This window comes from Rhinolophus hipposideros (assembly GCF_964194185.1).
Source record: "Rhinolophus hipposideros genome assembly, chromosome: 5".
In the NCBI taxonomy this organism is placed as follows: Eukaryota; Metazoa; Chordata; class Mammalia; order Chiroptera; family Rhinolophidae; genus Rhinolophus; species Rhinolophus hipposideros.
This window is the reverse complement of record NC_138051.1, coordinates 68,799,876-68,815,631: the sequence shown is the minus strand read 5'-3', so window position 1 is coordinate 68,815,631 and position 15,756 is coordinate 68,799,876. Positions and strand designations below refer to the sequence as shown.

The 15,756-nt window shown below is 43.2% G+C and overlaps 1 protein-coding gene across 1 annotated transcript in view; it reads right to left on the bottom strand.

The window, feature by feature from the left end:
• PRKCH (protein kinase C eta) overlaps positions 1-15,756 on the bottom strand; it is a 217,048-nt gene that overhangs the window by 70,992 nt on the left and 130,300 nt on the right. Inside the window, exons 8-9 of the mRNA XM_081049156.1 lie at positions 9,169-9,312; positions 8,819-8,992 (exon numbers count right to left, since the gene is read on the bottom strand). Coding sequence (XP_080905282.1) covers positions 8,819-8,992; positions 9,169-9,312 — 318 coding nt within the window. The remainder of the gene's footprint in view (positions 1-8,818; positions 8,993-9,168; positions 9,313-15,756) is intronic.

Sequence of the window (15,756 nt, the reverse complement as noted above, 5' to 3'; positions counted from 1 at the left end):
AATCAGTGTGATCTTGTACTGATGGACTTTTCACTAAACTGTTTGGCATACAGCCCATCCCAGTCTCATCCCTGGAGCCACTCCAGGCACTTCAAGCCCAGTGCTTCAATACAGGGCCCTGTGGAGGCCAGATTATCTATGGTTTGGCAGGTTCCCAGTCACAGTCAGGGAAAACCATAACCAAGACTCCCCACCACAGATCTCCATCCATCACAGGGAAACATTGGGCCAAATTTGACCCTGGCAAGTCTCAGAAACGTCTAAGGAGGTTACACACAATCCATGAGTCATCTTACCAAACACGGGGGTGGCGGGTCTACATGACTGCTAGGTCATCAATGATGATTGTGGCAAGCGATGTCAAGGCCAGTTACAACAGAATAACCTCAAACTGAAAAACACACGAAGGCTTTCAAACCCTTTTGTCACACTGAGTATCCTGGCAGTCCTACCCAAATAGACAAAGCCGAAGGAACAGTGTGAACTTCAGGTTCTCTCATTCCCAACTCATTTTCATGGCCCTGTTTACCCACAGAATGTCGGAAAGACTGGAAGCCCAAGAGAATAGAGGCCGAGGTCCCAAATAATCCCCCAAGAAACCCAAAGACTGGAGTTGGCCTTTGTGCATTTTGTACCCAGATGGAACACTATTAATAGCTGGGAATATGCCCAACTGGGAAACACCATGTTCTGGCTTGGCTCATTTTCTATTTTGATCTGAGCCAAAGGCAAACTACAACAAATGACCCATAAGCGGACCAAATTGTATTTGTGGCAGTCATTGCTCAGGAAAAGGAGGAAACCTAGTTCCAAACATATAAGAGAAATTATCCTTAGCTATTTCATAAAAGGCCACAAAACCATATATATACTTATATATATATACATATATGTATATATATATAATGTAAAACTGCCTTTGTTCCAACCTAATGTCACTATTCTTAGCTGTACACATTCCAGAGAGAGCACATTTCTATTTGTGGTATAACGGAAATGGCATAGATTATTAAGCTGGGCGACCTGGTTAAGAATCCATGAGGTGACTCTTGCGTGCTGTGTGACCTGGCACAAGTTATTTAACCCCTCTGGACCTCAGTTTCCAGATTTTTAAAATGAGGATAATAGTACCTATACCTCCCTGTATTGTTTTGGGTACTAAATGAAATATTTCACTCAACCGATATTAATACTATAAAATGCCAAAATGTACAGTTTTATACATGTTGGTAACAAATATAAGCATCGAGAACGTAGTCCAGTGTCTCAAAGAACAGCAGCTGCTGCCGCCATGGCATTCTTCACGCATCCACTCCACAAAGCCATTACCAGTCAGGCTCGAAAAATCGACGAGCTATGCTAAGACATCAACAGAGGCCTCTTCAGAACCCTGTTCCATGCAGAGGGGAAAGGCTTCCAGCATTGTGGGCTGCACTCCCCTTCTCTTCACCTAAGCCACCAACACAGGGCCTTCCTCTTACCCGGCATGGCCCTGAGACTCAGAGCACAATGGGTAACGCTGCTCCAGGGGCCAAGAATACCTTCTCCTTCCCCAGGCCAGCTGCTGGCAGCAGCTCAGCAGACAAACGGGCCTGGCTGCCACTGCCAGATGCTCACTGAACACTTAGGAAAGGCAAGAGAGCTGGAGGGGCTGGAATGCAGTCAGGGCCAGGCGGGGCTGTGCAGGGCTGAGGGGCAGGCTCCCACCCCCCATGTGCACAAAGCCAGCTGAGGGTCACTTTCTGGAGGTATCTCTGCTAACGGGTTCCTGAAGGAAGAACATAGGATTTCAGTGGAGGTGTTTATCTGGAAAAAAATCAAAGGCAGGTAATCTTCCTAAAGACAAGGGAGCTTATTAGTTAAGCCAGAATTAGAACTCAGAGCTCTCACGCTGAAGGTGGCAATGTAGTCCCCTGCCTGATGAAATTCTGAAAGATTCATTCCAGGGCCACATGACTATCTTGCTTCTTGCTATCTATCTTGTCTGTCTGTCACACGCACACACACACACACACACACACACACTCACTCCTTTGCTATTACTTAATACAACAACAGTGGCGAAAAGAATACAGAGAAAAGAGTGCTCCTTGCACTCCTGTTGCTAGGGGGTGATTTTCATCGCATACTTTAAGTATCATTTAATGAAGTATCCTGAAATCATTTTGCACAAGCGGTGTAAACTGGCATCATGAAGTTCACAGGATTCCTAGACCCCCTAACCATCAAAGGTAGGATTTCTGCTTTGTTGACGGACACTGGAGGCATGTCTTCTTAAGGAAAGCTATGATCCTTCCAGGGGCTCCGGGCACCCTGCTTTGTGTATGACCCTTACCAGCTGACACCCTACATACACTCCGTCAGTAGCCTGGCTATTGTGAGGAAAGAACCGACAGGTAGAGGAACAGGTGGGAGGTGAGAGCACTGAACTTCTGTCCCTGTAAAGGGAGGGTCTATGCATTCTGTGGCCCACCTGAGTGCAGCACGTTGCAAATACAAATGTAAGTATTCCCAAAAGCACGAGGCTCTGCAGTCGCTCATCTCTCAGACTTGGCCCCAGGTCCTGCAGCAGAGAGGCAGCTCTTGGGCCCCAGCATGGCGTGTCTCATGTTTTCCAAATGGAAACCTTTGCTTCAATAAACTGGGTCTCTGAACAAAGACTGAAGCATTTGACCAGTATTCACTCTGCTACTCCCCCTCCTGCTACTGCGGAGTCTTTGTTCTTCTCTCTCTGGGCACTCAGCTGAGGGCGCCAGGAGGAGAAACTCAGTAGAGAGCCCCTGGGAGCCGGGGGTGGGGGAGACCCGGATTCCAGGCCATAAATGCCAAGAGGCCCAGCTGCTGACACAACAGTCACTGATTAAGATGAAAGGAGTGTGAAGGGAATTCAACCTGACGGAGTGGGGAAGGCAGCAGCCACTGGGCCTGCACCCTGGGACGGGCCCTCCTGGCTTAATAATGCCCCACTCCTCCCATTTCCACATCATCAAAATTGGTAAATAGAAAAAAGGAAAAACTCAGCCATAATCTCACTAGCTTCATACAGCGCCTGGTAGTTTATTGGCATGAATTCCTAGATTTTTTGGAGGATGGGCCATGTTTGCCAGTTCACTGTCTTGGGTAGAACCTGATGGAGATATATGCCGGTCATCATCGTAAATTCTGTATTACTTCCTGGGCTCTAACCTCATACTTCCACCACTTACCGTATTGAATTTTCAGCAAGTGACTTAACTCCTCAGTGCTTCACTTTATCACTCAGCAAAATGAAGATAACAATTGTACCTAGCTTACAGGGCTGTTGCAAGAGCTGCATGCTATAAATAATACATATTAGGTGCTTATGACAGTGTCTGACACGTAATCATTTAACTGCTGAATATTTAATTATCTCTTCACTGGCTGAAAATTTTCATCAAGTACTATATTATTTAAGTAAACTCCCATCGCTGAATGCTGACATTGTTTCCAACATTTTTCCATTATAAATAATGCACTGAGAACTAAACATCTTTATGTGTAACATTTTTTATACTCTTTATGTTGTTTTCTTAGGCTAGATGAGCGGAAATAAAAACAGATTGAAGACTATAAACATTTTTATGAGTCTTGATACAGATTATCGAATTATTCACAAACTATTAGGACTTACAATATTATCAGAAACTTAAGAGGATGCCACTTGAATGATACACTTGCAAGTAGCATGTATTATTATGAAAAAGTCAGAGGCAATAATTCATAGGCTCATAATCCTACATAGCAAACTGAATAAATTATCTAATATACAAATTTTTCTCTTTTTGTTTTTTCCAAGAACCAAAAAGAGTTCCAGAATTCCTCTTTTGGGGTGTTTGCTCTACCCTCCCTGTAGGGTCTGTGCTGGCCACTGGCGAAGCTCCAGGACAACTTTCTTTGGCGTGGGAAGGAGGTAGTCATCGCCACAATGAGCGTACTCACTTTTAAATGGTGTTGCATGTGTACAAAGTGGTTCTGCATCCTCTCCTTTGGTCCTCACACCAATCCTGCTTTCATTTTAACCATGAGAGTGTTATTTAAGGCTCAAAGGAATTTTCAGGTAGACTCAAGCCATTCGGACAGAGGAAAAACAACGTTGGAAGAACAAGTTCTTCCATTTCCAAGGGCAATGCTGCTTCGCTGCCAGCAGGCTGGAGGGCAGCCAGGGCGGAAGGGTAGATAGGAGTTGCTTAGGCAGATGATGATTCAATGACCAAAATGTGGCAACAAGACCCCAGTGCCAGCACTCTCCCAACTTCCTGCTGATATGCCACGAGCACCTCAAATTTAATGTCTGAAGGACTGCTGGGTCAGAGCACAGAGCCCGGGCCCAGAGAGTCAGCCTGACACAGAGCTGAACCTCGTCTCTACCGTTTACATGCTAAGGGACCCTCTGCAAGTTCCTTTCTCCCTTTCTCTGGGCTTCAGAGACACTCATTTCACAGGGCTGGATATGAAAGGAATGCTTCTTTAGGGTCTTCACAATGAAATGAGACTTCGCAAACAGCTGGGGAGTGACTCCAACACCTCACTTCAAAATTCTTCAGGGCAGAGTGTTACAGCCCAGTATTACACACTGGTTAGCATCTCATTTTAGACGCCATGGCCTGACAAACCGAGTAGCTAAAAAGTAATAATCTACCTGCTGTAATTTCTGACAGTAACATTTCCTGTTGTTTACTTAGGTTTTCAACAACGAATGGGGATAGTCACTGAGGATTTCTGACAGATGGGACAGACGCACAGTGAGCAAATGACATGTGTATTATGGAGTCTGACACCTTGCACACCTGAGAGAAGGAACAAACTATAGCAAAATGAAAATTGTACATATATCTCTATCTCAGCATGAGAAAAACTCACTTGATTCTTTTAAGTTGCCCACTGGATTTAGGGCAGGAGAGAATTCCCTTTATCCTTTGCTTTGGAGACATCTACCGCAAACCCAAATTCTAAACCCTAATGTCAGTTCCTATCTCTGGTGGAGAAATAAAAATCACCTTGCAGTAACGACTGCCACCTTGTGGCCACACATGAAACTGTCACGAGGAAAAATAGATCGCCAATACTAATGAAGGCTTAACCTGTTGAATACTGTTGAAATCCCACATGGCCACTCATATTTTGGTGTATTGCCTAATTTATATTTTCTTGGAAAATTTTACATTGTATACATTGCTTTCATTGGGCTCCCAATCTCTTCAGGTTAATTTCTTGTTCTACTCTACCATAATGCAATCTAACTGACACCTCTGACTACTTCTACACAATCACAGGGATTTCCTTTTGTGGGTAAAAGTCCCCTCGAGTTGGCTATGAGACACTTTATTTGTTCATTCTAGTAGCTTGAAATAACAGCCACTGCATGACCAGACTAAATTCACTAAATGCCTATCAACTGTCTGACTCAAAGGTTATCAGCTGATTGAGATCATCTAACGTAATGTCACAGGAAACTGGCTACTCTTTGGCTCAGGACCTGAGCTGCAGCTGTCCTGCTGTTTGATTCATGGTCGGAGCAGGGGGCATGAGCTTGAAATTCAGGTAGACGACCAGTACCACCCACCAAATGGCACCGTCCTTCTTCACAAGGATGTTTCGAGCCTGAGCTGTCACTCTACTCCTCTCTGAGAAAACAGCTGGATGATGGGGGAGGCCAGGGGAGGGCTTTATGTAAGTAAAGCACAGGAACTAGCATTTCGGGGATACTCCAGGTAGCAGTGGAGGACAGGTAGAACCATGGACCCCAGAAGGGGGAACAGAGACACAGTGGCAAGGCAGCAGGGGCAGCATGGAATCCAGGGCTGTCCGGGGGAGCAGCAGACCATGAGATCAGGAGGGTGTAGCCTCAAGGAGCCCAGACCATGAGGAGGAAGCAGTGCAGGGGGAACCGTGGCCTAAAAAACTATCGGTTGACTATCCAGCTCCTTCCGACATGACTGGACAGCGCAGAAGTCCACGCTGTGCACCGCCTTTAATATATCCTCCGGTCTCCTAGCCTGCGGTCTTCCCTACTCCTCTCATTCTCCAGGCTGCACATGTGTCTTTTACAACAAAGATTTGAACACAGATGACCCTTATTATGCGAATGCTCAGCCTTACAGTCAGAGAAATGCAAACTGGGACTCCAAAGAAGCCATTCTTTTACATCTCTCCCGTCATCAAAATGACAGGTAGCATGCAGTGGTGGGAGGGTGGGGGAAATCAGCCTGTTCATACATGGTTTGGGAGTGTGAATTTAGAAATTCAGCAAGCAAGTGGTAAGAGCCTGGGCTCTGCAGTCAGATTGCCTGGTGTCAAAACCTCTGCCACTTAAAAGCTAAACTTCTTTGTGTCTCAGTTTCCTCATCTGTAAAATGGGAATGGTGGTAACAGAACTTACTTCATAGGGTTACTATAAGGATTAAAAGAGATAATACACATAAATCACTTAGAACAGTGCCTAGCATATAGGTTATAAACTGTTAGCTATCTTTAACCATTATGGAGGAGAAGGCCGATCGGACTCAGTCAAAATTTTAAATGCATATACTTCCAACCAGGCAGTACAATTTCTAGTAGTGTATCATACAGAAATAATAGCACAATATGTAAAGATAAAGGCACAAGGGTGAAGCTGAATAATATTGTATGTCCACTATAATTTAATATATATATAGTCACGGGATATGGAGTACAGCATAGGGAATAGAGTCAATGGAATTGTAATAGATATATATGAGGCCAGAGGGGCAATGGATTGGGGAGGGAGGTCATCACCGTGTGTGGGTGAAATGTCTAACTATTACATTGTTTTGTACACCTGAAATTAATAATTAAAAAAAAGGAAAGAAAAAGGCACAAGGAGACTCACTGCAACATTGATTGAAATAAAAGACTATGTAAAACCTAAATATATAGCAATAGGAAACAAGTTAAATGAATTGTGTCGTTTTCTTAAAATGGAGTATTATGTAGCCATTAAAAATGAGGCAGCCAGGTATGTACAAGTATGAAACAATCTCCAAGATATATTATTACAGTTTCAAAAAAAAATAAGGTACACAATGCTGGGGAATGTATACTACCATTTGTCGTTTACAAAATAAATATGAATGCATATATGTGGCATGCATGTATGCTTTCATGTGCAATAAGTTCTTTGAAAGGCTACACATGAAATTAGTAACTGTTTCTTTAAGAGAAAGAATATGGACATTTGTAGGATTCTTATATTACCTATTACAAAAATTAGTTTTACAGTTGAACATGCAATCTGGTATGTCATTTCTCTGCTTCAATTTCTTCCATTTGCTCATAGACTAAAATCCAAGCTTCTTAATGCAACATACAAGGCCCTTCATAGCCTGGTGCTGGGTACCTCTATAGCTTCAGTTCTCACCAGCCCCTCCTCAACTTCCGTACTTCACACATACTGAGCTGTATTCACACCTCATGCTCTAGTTCACCGCTATGCCCATGCATATGCTGTTACCCTATATGGCATATGCGCCTTCGTTCTCTTTGCCTAACTAATTCTAACTCACCCTCTGGTTCCAGCTTTGTTGTTCCCTTCCCTGCACCATCCCTGAACCATGTGGGATGTCCTGTTCCTGCTCCCACCACATCCTCTGCTGCCCTAGTGGTAGCACAGACAAGGAATATGTCCCAAATTCACTCTCCCAGAATGTCCTTGGATGATAAGAGGACTCTGAGATATCTGTGGCAGACCCTCTTGGCTTCTCAGGAGCCATCTTCCCTCTTCATTGACAACAGAAGCCCAGTGTTGAGCCCAGTACTAAATGGGGAGCACAGTGCCCCATCCCAGGGGATGAGTCAAAGTTGGTGGGAGTCTATCATGGTACACCAGCTTATCTTGGCTAGACGTTCGCTCTTCCAGCCTCCTTTGTAGCTAAGGTTGAGCAGGTTACTCAAGTCTCAAAAGATTTTCCTCTTCCTGACAAAAGGAGAGTGGCCCATGCAGCCCTTGTGTATGTCCCCATGCTTCCTACTTCGGATACTACCATACGAGATGTGATGTTTCAGACAGCGGCAAACAATTGAAATCCCAAGGGAAAGAGATGGCCAATGTCACTGAGCAACTAATCCAACCCTAACATTGCTACTTCCAGACTCCTCTAGAAAAAAAGTTTGTGAACTAACTTGTGAGAAAAAGTTTGTGAACTAACTTGTGAAAAAAAGTTCATTGTGAACTAATGAACTAAACTCATCCTTTCTGTTTATTGTGTAAACCACAATTGGTCGGGTATTCTGTTGACTGCAGCCAAAAGCTTCCCTAATTGCACACCATTATAGAGTAGACAGACTCCAATCCCAGATCAATCCACAGAATCAAGCCATGTCCCTGATTAAGGCCAGGAGCAATGTCGTGGGAAATTACAAATCAAGGTGCCCTCTCTGGACCTACCCTGGTCTAAACTCTATTTAAGCATTTAGGAGTGGAGCCAAGGTCAAAGTCACCAAGATAAGCAGCCTATGACATTTACTCTATTCTTAGACCTCCGTAACCTTCACTCTGCTAGAGAAGACTTACTTATGAAGACCTTTCCAATCTTTGAGGACACACAACCCTCAAAGGGATCCTTCTCCAGGACAGCATGAAAGGAAGGGTTAATTCATTGGCTTCAGCATTCCCCCAGAGGTCATCAGAGGTCACTGGGTACCTTCCTATGGCCCTACCACGGGAGCCTATTACCCCCTAAAGTTTCTGATATTCTGTTTTATGAAATCTTCAACATCTTACTGTGTCAACTCTTTAAGACAGGAGGCCGTGTAGGCCCTTAGTGTGAGTCACACTTACAGGCGTCTGAAAGCAGCAGAACAGCTGAGTGAGGAAGGGGTGACTGCGTGCCAAGGACAGGATCCTTTTCTCCGTCATTGTGCATTCCACATCGTCGTCCTGCAGGATCACGTCCTTCTTTAGCACCTTCACGGCGTAGAGGTCTCCTGTTTCTTTTATCCTTGCAAGCATCACCTATGGCAATGCAGAAGGAAGGAGCATGAGAACTCTTGCAGTTCTTAGGGTGTGGGCACACATGGCAGAAAAGGAATGGCCCGTAGGGAACGGGAGTGTGTATTCGTACACACATACCCAAACAACATACACATAACATGCTGACTTTAACCCAAACAGTGAAAACCAACACTCACCTTCCCAAAGCTCCCCTTCCCCAAGACTCGGATGAACTCAAAGTTGTCGATACCAAGTCGATTGGAAGAATTAACCCCGACCCCATTTCCTTCTTTCATGCTCTCTTTTCCCTGTCGTCTTAGAGTCGATCTGGAAACGAGCTTCTGTAGAGAAAAGAGGGAATACATTAAGACAGAAATAGCAGCATGGGCATGAAGCATTTATGGATGGAGAAGACCTTACTTGCAGCCTTAACCCTCAAAACAACCCACGGTGAAAGATCAAATCAGCTTGACGTGTGATCAGGTTCTGTCATTCAGAACTATATCTGCATCAGCCCCTGATCAGTGCTTACTGTATTTGGGAAAGAATCAGTTAAAAATAAATCTAAGCCCACCGAGTTTAAGTTTGTGTTCAAATGGGCATGTACAGAAACACCTTAGTTGGGTCCCGGTGGTTTCTTCCGGTGGCTTTTACAAGGTGGTCAGATTCCAAGAGCGCCACCTGGTGTCCACGTCTCACAAAGAGAGGTTTTCGTGTTTACTCAGGATCAAGTACTACTCCATACCAGACAAGAATGAACGAAGCAACATTATTTATACAATATTTAAAATTATATAATAGAAATAAAAATCAGTGTAAAAGCTGGAACAATAAACAAAAGTATGAAGTATTTAAAATACCTATAATCTTACCAGCCCTCTTGAAAACAAAAATATGAAAACAATTACACACACACACACACACATCTTCCCACTTGATTAATTTTTTAAAATATAAAATTGTTTCATAACACATTCTTAATTTAATACTTTTTCATCTGTATTTTCCATATCTTTAAATTTCCTTCAAGAACCTGAATTTTAAGGGCTGCCCAAGATTCCGTTTTGTGGATACATCACAATTTATTCACTAATTCCCTTGCTAGGGTTATCGCCCATTTTCACTTGTATAAATAACACCATGGTGAACATGCTTTCATTCAAATCTTCAAAGCAGGGTGATTAGGAGTCTAGGCTTTCAAGCAGGCTGCCTGGGTTCAAGTCACAGCTGTGCAACTCAACCTAATGACCTTGGGCAGGTTACTACCTGTCCCCTCTGTGCCTCAGTTTCCTCTTCTAGCAAAGGGAATGTTATAGTACCGGCCACATCATTTATCATGAGGATTAAATGCCTGTAAAGCACTTAGATTGGTGCCTGGATCAGTTGATAAACATGAGCTGTGTTGTCATCGTTATCATCATGATCATCATAATCTATTTTCTTAAGAGAATTTTCTGGAAATGGAGTTCTTTAAGCTAAAGTGTTAATTTTGGAGACTTTTGATACATAGTTAACTTGCTCTCTAGAAAAGTTGACCACCAGCAGAATGAGTGTTTCAGCCTCACCACACTCCTCACCAGAAGTGTGGCCTCCTCAGTGGGTTCTCCATCCCCATCTCCTGGTACAAGCCCCATCAAGGTGAGAATGCTGCTTAAAGGAAAGGTGACTTGCAGATGTCCACCTTGGGACATTTATAATATGAGCTACCACTAAACAACATATCAAAGGTCTAACATCCTGGAGTTTTGACCTAATTAGATTTTTTAAAAAGTTTATCTGGGTCAACTTCTAAGTAATGTTTGCAATAAACAACTGTGCAATAGCCTGAAACTGTAAGGATTGTACTTACTCAGCCCAATAAAACAGTGATAGCAAGATATAAAATGCGGCCAGCCGGTGGCTTAGGCGGTTGGAGCTCCGTGCCCCTAAAGCCGAAGGCTGCTGGTTCGATTCCCACCTGGGCCAGTGGGCACTCAACCACAGGTTGCCTGTTCAATTCCTCGACTCCCACAAGGGATGGTGGGCTCTGCCCTCTGTAATTAAGATTGAATATGGCACCTTGAGCTGAGCTGCCGCTGAATTCCCGGATGGCTCAGTTGGTTGGAGCACATCCTCTCAACCACAAGGTTGCCGGTTCGACTCCTGCAAGGGATGGTGGGCTGCGCCCCCTGAAACTAACAATGGCAACTGGACCTAGAGCTGAATGGCGCCCTCCACAACTAGGACTGAAAGGACAACTACTTGACATGGAAAAAGTCCTGGAAGTACACACTGTTCCCCAATAAAATCCTGCTCCCCTTCCCCAATAAAATCTTTTAAAAAAAAAAGAGATAAAATGGATCATCTTAAAAATCCAATTGTTTTAATAGTTTCTCCTCTAGATCTTTGATCAGAAATTTTTCAAAGAAAAATTGTACCAGCTTGAATTTCACTTCCTCCACTCAAATACTTCCCCTGATTGGGCTGGCATTGGCAGAAAACTCTAAGCCAGGGTTTCTCAATAATTCTTTTTTTAACCCATTCTTCTCTTCTGATAAACTTGAGATTCTCTGTCTCTTTTTAATGTTGTACTGTCAAGTAATAGGTAATTTCAATTTTCCTGTTATTAAATATCATAGTACTAAAGATATTTGGCTCAAATGACATATGACAAGTGGCACTGCCCATTCCTAGAGGTTGTGCCACATGGTCTACCTTATTCAATCGTATTTTAGAAGCCATGGTATGGGCTGAAATCCCTAATCTATGCTCTTCAGCAAGAGCTATCCTGTGTATTAAAAATCCGCCTCATTATAGTAGCATCCTGCCTGTGTATCCACAAGACAGACAGACTTGGATGGACTTTGTCAATGCTTTTCTGAAACAGCAAGAAATACAGTGTCAATCCAAGTCCCTGATCTCCCAGCTATCCTTTACTAAAAAGTAAATGGGGTGTTCAGTGCTGACATCTTCTGGAAAACCAAGAACCTGACAGTGACTGTACTTCCTTTCCTAAGTCCCCAGAGATATTTACCAGTTAAGTCTAGAATTTTCCTGAATGGCTATCAAGCTACACCTTCCAGAAATCCCAGAAGTAGCCATAGCTCTTTCCCAGCTCTCTGCGCACCCCGGCCAGGAAGGTAGCCAGAGGAGGTGGGCCTGGAAAGCAGCTGATCCTCTAATGGATGACAGTAGGTGGAAGTCACTCAGGGAGGTGGCAAGACAAAGCATGTCCAAGGCAACTGATCCCACTCCACCCAGGCCCGGGAGCTGAGAGGAAGGAACTCCTGTCTGTCGCTGAACTTGAAAGATAAATTCACAATTCATAAACAAAAACTGCAGAATGGCTGGATTCCTGGAGAACCTCAGGAATTTCAAGTTCAATGCCTTCACAGAGGAGGAAGCTGAGGCCCATTGTTACCAGTCGGAATACACTGCTGGGGGCACAACCAAAAGCTTAACCCAGACCCCAGGATTCCAAGCTTTTTACCACACCACACTGACAGGAAGCTGACTTAAAAAAAAAAAAAATCCTTCTTCTGCTTCTTGCTGTATCTGCATGCTTATTACTTCCTGTCTCAATTGCATATAGAATCTGATTTGTGGAACAAAATGCTCTTTAAAAATGCAATGGGTTTTTTCCATCAAAACGGCGGCGTGAAGTAAGCCTCTGTAAAGCTCCCCGGGAATTTACAACTAATCAGACAACAATAACTCCACAAAGGACTCCCAGCACAGCAGATAGGCAAGACAGAGAGGCCCACTACTGAATTCACCTAAAGGTGGGCGAATTGCGCGAGCGGGTGAGGAGGGAAGGGAGACGTGTGGAGACGGAGCCGCGGGGGCGTAGGACGCAGACCTAGCTCAGTGCTCCAAGCTCGCTGCCTCCCAGAACTACCGCTGCTGCGGGAGAAGGAAGAACTTGAACTGGTAGAGCTCCGTTTATGGCCCACAGGGCTGAGGGGGCAGCATATAACACAGCTGAACCCAACGCTCACGTCAGAGACCTCGGAGCAAAGACTGAGGGAAGAAGGCTGAAAACGGTGGTTTAAGCCCTCACTGCCCAGCAGAGAACGAAAGCCTTAGGCACTGAGACTAGCCGCCCGTTCCCTACCCTCCGAGAGCTCGCCCCACCCCCAAATGCCCGGTGCTAGAAGCAGAACAGTAGCAGTGTCAGATCAAAAGAACAGAATATTTGCTGTTCTGAGAACTGAGGACCGCAGACACAGATTCGCAGCCCAACTAGTTCCGGCAAAGGGGAGAGAGCCGTGGAAGCAGGACGGGCTGTGGTAGTGGTCACCGCCATTGCTCTGGGCCACCTCTCACAACTCACCCTGCCCCTGGCCCCACCTATCTGGGTGAATCCCAGCAGGAGTAAACAGAACTGCTGAAACATATGGGCTCTGAATCTGGTGCAGGAAGAGCTTTGGAACTTCAAAAGCTCTCTGCATACCCACACAGACACTGCACCCTGTGACCCAGGTGAACTATTAACAGAGGAGAAGCCCATCTCCCAGGGAATTCCCCCCATTGTGTGAGAAGCTGGAACAGTGCAGAGAAAACATAGCACTACTGTGTGAGAGAAAAAAAAGTCTGCAGTCGGAGAGAAAATAAAACATTCTACCAACAAGTACTGGAAAACAAAAGAAAGACCTCTTCCTATCAACCTGTTGCAGAAGCCACTCCTGTAGATATCTAGGAAGAGAAACAATAAATCAGTAATTACCATGAATAACCAAGGAAACAAAACAGCTCAGAAAGAAAGTGAAAGACTCCAGAAAAGGAACATAAAGATAGGGAAATATGTGACTTAAATGACAGAGAATTCAAGATTGCAGTTCTGAAAAACCTGAACGAGATGCAAGAAAACAGAGAAAGGCAGTTTAATGAACTCAGAAACACAATCAAAGAACAACATGAGCATTTTACAAAAGAGATTGAAATTTTAAAAAGAACCAAATAGAATTTCTGGAGATTAAGAACTCAATAGAAGAAATCAAGAATGAAATAACCAGCTTAGGTAGTAGAGTTGACCAGATGGAGGAAAGAATCAGTGACATTGAAGATAGAAACCTGGAAATTACGCAGATGGAAGAAGAAAGAGACTTGAGACTTAAAAGAAATGAAAGAACTCTACAAGAACTTTCTGATTCCATTGGAAAGAGCGATATAAGAATAATGGGCATACCAGAAGGAGGAGAAAGACAGAAGGGAACAGAGAATATATTCAAACAAATTGTTGATGAGAACTTCCCAAACTTGTGGACAGAACTGGATCCTCGAATCCAAAAAGCAAATAGAACACCTAATTACCTCAATCCCAACAGGCCTTCTCCTAGGCACATTGTATTGAAGCTGTCTAAAATCAATGACAAAGAAAGAATCCTCAAGGCAGCCAGAGAAAAGAAGACGGTAACGTACAAAGGAAAGCCCATTATATTATCATCAGATTTTTCAGCAGAAACTCTACAAGCTAGGAGGGAGTGGAACCAAATATTCAAACTATTGAAAGAGAGAAATTATGAGCCTAGAATAATATATCCAGCAAAGATATCCTTTAGATATGAAGGAGGAATAAAGACCTTTCCAGACATCCAGAAGCTGAGGGAATTTTCTAATACACAACCTGCACTACAAGAAATACTAAAAGAGGCTATTTGACCACCTTCAAAAGGGACAATTTGTGGCAACCAAAACATAAAAGGGGGAGAGTAAAGGCCTGAACTGGAATATAGGAATGGAGAAAGTAAGCATGCTGAAGAAAATGGAATACTCTAAATATCTAACTTTCTTTTACATAAACTTAAGGGTAATCACTCAAAAAAAATCCAGAACTGAAATATATACTGTAATAAACGAAGAAACAGAGGGAAACATCATAGAATACCACCACACAGAAATAACAGACAACAACAAAAAGGCAAAAAAGAAAAAAGAAACAATGGAGACACAGCCTTACCAGAAAACTAGAGATAGAATGACAGGAAATCCTCACATATCAATAATCACCCTAAATGTAAATGGACTGAACTCACCAATAAAAAGGCACAGAGTAGCAGACTTGGATCAAAAAACTAAACCCAACCATATGCTGTCTCCAAGAGACACATCTCAGCTACAAGGACAAGCATAGACTCAAAGTGAAAGGGTGGAAATTGACACTCCAAGCAAATGGTACCCAGAGAAAATCAGGTGTAGCCATAATGATATCAGATGAAACAGACTTCAGAGTGAAAAAGACAACAAGAGACAAAGATGGACATTCATCATGGTAAAGGGGACTATACAACAAGAAGACATAACAGTCATCAATATTTATGACCCCATTCAGGGAGCACCAAAATATACCAAGCAACTACTAACAGAACTAAAGGGAGAAATTGACCAAAACACAATTATACTAGGGGACTTAAATACATCATTGACAGCTACGGATAGATCATCCAAACAGAAAATAAATAACAAAAAAGCAACCCTAAATGACACATTAGATGAAATGGACATAATTGACATATATAGAGCACTTCATCCTAAAACACCAGACTATACATTCTTTTCTAGTGTACATGGAACATTCTCAAAGATAAACCACATATTGGGACATAAAATCAGCCTCAGAAAATTTAAGAAGATTGAAATCATACCAAGCATATTCTCTGATCACAAGGCTTTGAAATTGGATATCAACTGCAAAAAGAAAGCAGGAAAAAACACAAATACATGGAGATTAAAAAACACACTTTTAAAGAACGACTGGGTCAAAAAGAAATTAGAGGAGAGATCAAAAGATACATAGAAACAAATGA